The sequence below is a fragment of the Carica papaya genome, chromosome 7 (genome assembly GCF_054855325.1).
Source record: "Carica papaya isolate Zhongbai chromosome 7, ASM5485532v1, whole genome shotgun sequence".
In the NCBI taxonomy this organism is placed as follows: domain Eukaryota; kingdom Viridiplantae; phylum Streptophyta; class Magnoliopsida; order Brassicales; family Caricaceae; genus Carica; species Carica papaya.
In genome coordinates, this window is record NC_142315.1 from 21,236,559 (window position 1) to 21,243,792 (window position 7,234).

At 37.6% G+C, this 7,234-nt stretch overlaps 1 protein-coding gene across 1 annotated transcript; it reads left to right on the forward strand.

The window, feature by feature from the left end:
- The first annotated feature begins 279 nt into the window (after positions 1–279).
- Positions 280–7,006, forward strand: LOC110818529 (putative E3 ubiquitin-protein ligase LIN). Its single transcript, XM_088208078.1, has 15 exons — positions 280–1,193; positions 2,088–2,324; positions 2,438–2,532; positions 2,620–3,774; positions 3,857–4,001; positions 4,077–4,334; positions 4,446–4,752; positions 4,884–5,008; positions 5,088–5,204; positions 5,299–5,430; positions 5,508–5,630; positions 5,725–5,835; positions 5,944–6,090; positions 6,387–6,632; positions 6,727–7,006. The coding sequence occupies exons 1-15, from the start codon at positions 375–377 to the stop codon at positions 6,742–6,744; spliced, it is 4,035 nt and encodes a 1,344-aa protein (XP_088064204.1). The 5' UTR covers positions 280–374; the 3' UTR covers positions 6,745–7,006.
- Positions 7,007–7,234: the final 228 nt, after the last annotated feature.

Genomic DNA, 7,234 nt, shown 5'->3' on the forward strand with positions numbered 1-7,234 from the left:
ATTCAAAACAAGGCATTTACTTTTTTACCCCTCTACTCCTTCTTTTCCTAAATAAAAATAATTCAATTTAAAATTATTATTTTTTAATCTGAACAATAAAATAATGAGATCAATGTATCTTTACATTGAGACAAATTAAAGCCGATTATTCCAATTAATATACAATAATTTCATTTCTCAATTTTATAAAATTTTCAGGTGAGGAATAAGGTCAAATTGGTCATTTAACATTGGCCGTCCTATCAATTTCGTGCCAGTACGCAAGCGGGTATTTCCGTTGACACGACAGCTTCTCCCTCAAACAAAAACCCAACGCCAACGGCCACCAATGACCAAACCCTTCTCTAATCTTTCCACACTTCGTCTCCACCATCATGACAGAGACCTCCTCCGCCGATATTCTCAACCGCACCACCACCTTCATTTCCAACCTCGTCTCTAAACCCGACCTCTGCCGCCGCCTTCTCTCCACTCTCCGCCGCACCATCCGAACCTCCGACAACCCTGGCCAATCCACCACCGCCCTCAAGCCAGTAAAACTTGCCGCAAAGGCATTACAAAACGCCATCTCCGCCGCTAACAGTTTCTCCATTCAACTCTCCTCCCTCGACATCGCGGAAAGGCTCCTCCTCTCTTCCGCCGAAACTCCCCTCTCCTCCTTTCTACTTTCTCTTCTTCACTTTCTCCGCCACCGACCCACCGACGCCTCCCTCACTCTGCTTCGAATTTTCTATCTAGATCCCTCTCTGGCCCGAACAGATATCAGTCCATGCCTTTTCGAAGAGCTGTTTTTGATTCATCTCCTACCTGTTCTTCAGTGGTTCAACGAAGAAAGAGACAGAATCTTGTCCTCTGGTCCATCCATTTCGGGTTACGAGATCGACGAACATTTTGATTTACCATCGGTGATTGTTCCGTGCGATAAGTTATTGTCGAAAATGAGCGAAGACCAGGCTTCGAGGTTGAAAGAGTTGGAGAGAAGTTACGAAGAGGCTATTGACGAGAACTGTAGGGTTCTTGCTCTATATTTCAAAGAGGTATTGGAGAATAAGTACAATGGCGGAGACAGCTCCATTATTCCGCCATCGCCAGTGCTCAAAAAGATAGACATGAGTAAGAATTTGGAGTACAGTGAAGAAAATGATGAGAAAATCAAAACGGAAGAGATTGAACTTGAAAACGGACGGTATAATGTAATTGTACTTTGGTTTCAGATTATTTCTTTTACATTCAGTTTAGTTCGTAAAATTACATTCAAATACAAAAGAATATATTCTTTTTTTATATGGAGTTTTTGAAGGTTATATAAAATGAATATATATATATATATATACATACTTATTTAGAAAAGAATTTATGCTACTATTATTAATTATTATGGTGAATCTAATTTATTTATTTATTTAAAAAGAAGAAAAGTACACATACCATATTTGCTTTGATGATAAACTGATTGATTCGGTCGTCTGCATCTTGATTTGACTTTTTCATCCGATACCCATTTCTTGGATGTTACCTCGAAATTAATATACTTCATATAAAATAAATGTTTGTATTTATTTAATAATAATGTTCTTATTATTATATTCAATCAATTGGATCATAAATCAAAGTTATCATAATAATAATTTCACCTCCAACATATTTCTTGCCAATCTCCTTGTTTGCATCTCCTTTTTTTTATTATTATAATTTATAGAAGAGTCCTACATTATTATGATTTTGTATTAATTATTATTTAAGTTAATATTTTAGAGATTAAAAGTTTGAATGGGTGTATGTATTCTTATTTAAATATTATTTTTTTTATGACTGATATTCATATAAATTTTCTTTCAAAAAAACTGTAGTTTGTATCACTTGGCTGTTGAATATCATATATATTTATTTGAAACAATAGACGGTGACCTTCCCCTCTATTTGTGCTCCAATTTCAAATAGAAAAATAGATTAATAAATTTAAACCGGTTTTCATGCCGTCAATAAAACTAGATGATAGCGAGTACCATACCCGATAAAGTTTGAAAATTCTTTATGTTCAACATCTGATCATAAAGGTCAATGATTTTTACTTCTGATTCCTGCAGCCAATCTGGGTTGACGGCGAAAGATCAGTTGAATTGTACAGCAGCACTTGTAGCAGTTCCAGTGGCAGCAGCTCCAAATCCAAGTCTCCATTTTATCCTCAGAGAGTCTCTTTTACAACCTTCAACAACCATGATACTTCCAGACATTCGCCGACATCGTCGAACTTGAATTCGGATTCCGAAGCTGGATCCTCTTCTGGGAATTTTTCTTCCTCGAAATCCACCCCGAAAATTGAGGTAATTCGATGCTAACAAGAAAGAAAGTTTTGTTTTTTTTTTCCTGATAAATCAATGGATTTGCAACTGTTCTTTTTTTTTAGTTAGTCTTTAAATAAAAATGTTTCTTGTAGGAAAAGAAGACAAAGATGGCATTGTCTACTGAGTCTAGTAGAAGGAAGAAATCTAGAAACAAAAGCCAGCAACCCTTTTCTGTAGAACCCAGCTGGTATTGTGAAAATCATCACCCTGTAATTTTACTTTAGTTTTCTTGTTTTGCTTCATCTTTGGAATGTTGATGTATTTTATTCATCAGGTTGCGGGATCAGCTAATGGCCGATAGTGATCATAACCCATCAAGTGGTGGAAAACATACACCTCCAAAGGACTTTGTGTGCCCCATAACCAGCCATCTGTTTGATGATCCTGTCACTCTAGAGACAGGGCAAACCTATGAGCGCAGGGCCATCCAAGAATGGCTGGATAGAGGCAACTCAACCTGCCCCATTACCCGCCAGGAGCTTCATAGCACGCAGCTACCCAAGACGAATTATGTACTAAAGAGGCTCATAGCGAGCTGGCAAGAGCAAAATCCTGGTTTAGTGTCGTACCATTCTGGGAATGAACCAATTACGGCCAACCCCAAAATGCCTGCAACTTCTCCTGTCAGTGTTATAAGCCAAGTAGCTGCGGCAGACGGGACCATGACTGACCTACGCCAGGCAATCATGATCCTTTGTTTGTCAGAATTTCTCAAGGACTCTGAAAAGGCGGTTCTCCAAATAGAGAGGTTCTGGCAGGAAGTTGATATGGAATTTGAGATTCAGTCTATGCTCTCAAAACCTGCTGTCATTAATGGATTTGTGGAGATCCTTTTCAATTCTGTCGAACTGCGGGTACTAAAGGCAGCAGTTTTCCTACTATCTGAGTTGGCTTCAAGAGACAACACAGTGATCCAGACACTTACTCAAGTTGATTCTGATGTAGAATGTATTGTGGCTCTGTTTATGAAGGGGCTGATAGAAGCAGTTGTGTTGATATATCTGTTAAGACCCTTCACCGTTACTCTAATAGAGATGGACTTGGTGGATTCCCTCCTAGATGTCATCAAGAAGGGAGATGAAGATGATGATTTGCTTAAGATGTGTTTGAAGCCAAAAACAGCTTCTGTGCTCTTGCTGCGGCAGATTCTTGCAATCAGCAATGACAGTATCGAATATTCAGTTGCAAATACAATTATTTCTTCACAAGGCCTTGAATGTATTATTGGAAGCTTGGAGACTGACTGGAAAGAAGAGAGAATTGCAGCGGTTGGAATCCTACTGAGATGCATGAAAGAGGATGGAAAGTGCAGACACATTATTGCTGATAAATCTGAGTTAGCACCTGTTTTAGAGAGCTTCATGGGTGCAAATGATGCAGAACGGTTTGAGATAGTTTACTTTCTATCCGAGTTAGTCAAATTAAATAGGTATGTTTTGGTCAACTCTATGCCTTGCCGATCTTGACCTTTCAATTTCTTGTTTATCAAATTCTGGGTTTTTGATCACCAGGAGGACATTCAATGAACAAATTCTCCACATCATTCGCGATGAATGTGTATTCAGTACAATGCACACCCTCCTTGTATATTTACAAAAGGCTCATCGAGATCAATGTCCTGTAACTGCGGGCCTACTACTCCAACTTGATCTTCTGGTTTGACTCTTTCTCTGTGTGCTTGTTTGCTAGAAATCAGTATGTGTTGGTTGGTAATTGTGCTTTGATCTGCAGAGTGAACCTAGGAAGATGAGCATATATCGTGAAGAGGCAATCGATACTCTCATTTCATGCCTAAAAGACTCCAACGTCCCTGCTGCCCAGATAGCAGCTGCAGAGATTATTGTGGCACTGCAAGGACGGTTCACTTCCTCCGGAGAGCCTCTAACACGGGCTGTTCTCCTTAAACGTGGTGGTCTCAGAAAAACTTACAATGCTCTTATGCGATTGGAGCAGGTCGGCTACAATTCAGGAGAATCTGAAGATACTTTGGTAAGTTAATTCTTTCCGAACTGCTACACGACATCTGTGTCTTTTGTGTAATTCTATTTACCCATATACTTTGGTAAGTTAACTCTTGTGTTGTTTCAACTGCATTGACAGAAAGAAGAGAAAGCTGCGGATGATTGGGAAAGAAAAATGGCATTTGTTTTAGTGAGCCATGAATTTGGTCTGCTGTTTGAAGCTCTAGCAGAAGGCTTAAAGAGCAGAAATGCCGAACTGTTTTCAGCATCTTTTGTTGCAGCAACGTGGCTGATACAAATACTTGATGTTCTTCCAGATACGGGGATTCGAGGAGCAGCACGAGTCTGCTTACTCAAGCACTTCGTCTCCATATTCAGATCTGCAAAAGACATTGAAGACAAGACCCTTTCATTGCTTGCTCTAAACAGCTTCATGCGTGACCCTGGTATCTTTATTTTTGGACAGTGAATTTTGCATTCACAAGTTTTGTTTGATATTACATTCACAAAACACATAGACATGCTAGATTTTGCCTGAAATTTTTTAGTGTTTGAGATGTTTGACATTGAATTTCAGAAGGGCTTCGCGATCTAGCCTCTCACATAAAGGAGATAATAAAGGGTCTGAGGGAACTCAGGAAATCTTCTTCCTTGGCATTTGACATGCTGAAAGTTCTTTCTGAAGGGCATGATTCTAGCGCGGTAAGCTTCTTCTCCTTCTATATAATTGCATTTGTTATCACAGAAAGGTGTGAATGTGTTTTCGTCTTTCATGTCACAGGAGTTATGGAGTCATAAAGAACTAGTTCAAGTTGATTGCAGTGAGAATGGAGAAGTGCTGTCAATAGTTTTCTTCAAGGACAAGATATTTTCTGGTCACTCAGATGGAACCATAAAGGTAATACTTATACTATTGCTAATATCATAATGACAAAATTCTCTTTTCTACCCATTTGAGTTTGATGGCAATCCTCTCTCATCAAATGCTGAAGGTCTGGACTGGTAGAGGTAGCATTCTCCATCTTCTTCAAGAGGTTCACGAACATGCTAAGGCAGTTACAAGCTTGGCAGTACTACAATCTGGCGAAAAACTTTATAGCGGTTCTCTTGATAAAACTACAAGGGTATGCTCGTATCTTATAATTCTTTCTAGACAATATTGTTTTCAGACTCAAAAGAACACTACTGTAATAATGAGCAGGTCTGGTCTATTGGAGATGATGGGATGCGTTGTGTGCAAGTACATGACATGAAGGATCAAGTTCATAATCTGGTTGTTGCTAATAGCATATCATGCTTCACTCCGCAAGGAGCTGGTGTCAGGGTATATATATATATATATACACATATAATATCTAATCCTTATTCATAGAAATAGTTTGCATGAATGATTTCAGGATTTCCATATCTTCTTCTAGGTTCACTCATGGAATGGTCAATCCAAACTATTGAATCAAAGCAAACACGTCAAGTGCATGGCTCTGGTACTCGGCAAATTATACTGTGGATGTCATGATAATAGTGTCCAGGTATCAGATTTTTCTCATCCCACTTTAACTGACAAACAACACAATCCAAACAAGAACCTTATCCTGATTGACATTGAAACCTTGATAGAACAATTTTCTCTCTTTCAGGAAATTGATTTGGCAACCGGAACGTTTAGTACCATTCAAAGTGGTAGCAGAAAATTATTAGGAAAACCAAACCCTGTTCATTCTCTGCAAGTTTACAATGGATTAGTATATGCAGCCAGCTCCAGCTTAGATGGAGCAACAGTGAAGGTACAAGTCTCCTTTTGGATTGTATCTTTGAATAACCCATCACACCATATCATGAACAGCGTCTCAGAGTTATGTTTCTATATTCAGAAACAAGTTTTCTTCAATATTCTTTGAGATAATGTGTATTGAGACTAGGATCTGAGCCTGAGCAATATACACCTGTAAATCTATACTCCTGATTTTATCTCTGCTATGAACTACCCATATCCAGTGTTGTTTTTTTTTTTTCTATTCATGATTGTTTGGACAAATATTATACTCCTAACTAAAGATGGTACTGTTTTGTTTTGGGGAAGATTTGGAATGCTTCAAATTCTGGTTTGGTTGGATCGGTGTCAAGTACACTGGAAGTGAGAGCCATGGCCATAAGTTCAGAGCTTATATATTTGGGGTGCAAAGCAGGATGTGTGGAAATTTGGGATAGGAATAAACACAATAGGATTGAAACACTGCAAACAGGCACAATGGGCAAAGTTATTTCCATGGCTCTTGACAGTAACGAAGACATCTTGGTTATTGGAACATCGGATGGGCGGATAAAGGTAACTTCACTGTTATTTCTCTGCAGATTTGGTCTCCTTCTAAATAGTTTTGTTCCCTCAATACTTTTTGTTATGTTTTTTACCTTTTTGGCAGGCATGGGAACTGAGCTAAGGAGTTAAACTAGATCTGTAAGCAAATCTTTTTGGTTAGAAGAAAAATGATTGAGAAACAAAATTCTTTGGACTTTTCTACATACAATCTTTGATTTGAGTTATTATTATTCTTTGACCTCCTCAAATAATATCAAGGTACTTGAGAATCATTCAAAACTTGTACATAATTATTTATGTTACCAATATTTGATGCAGCACCTTCAAATATAAACTTCTTGTATCTTTATAGTTGTACAGAAATTGATTTGGTTTTCTCTCTCTTTTTTTTTTTAATTATATATGTCAGATAATTTTTTTAATATTCTTATCTCGTTTAACTTCCTTTTTTGATAAATTATATATGTATTAGTTTATAATATATATAATACCGAGTATAATACAATATAAATAACTTTTAAATAAGGATCGTAACACTTAAAACTCAACATTGAACACACTACAACACCTGACATTTTATGAAAAATTTAATAAATATGCAATGCTTGAAA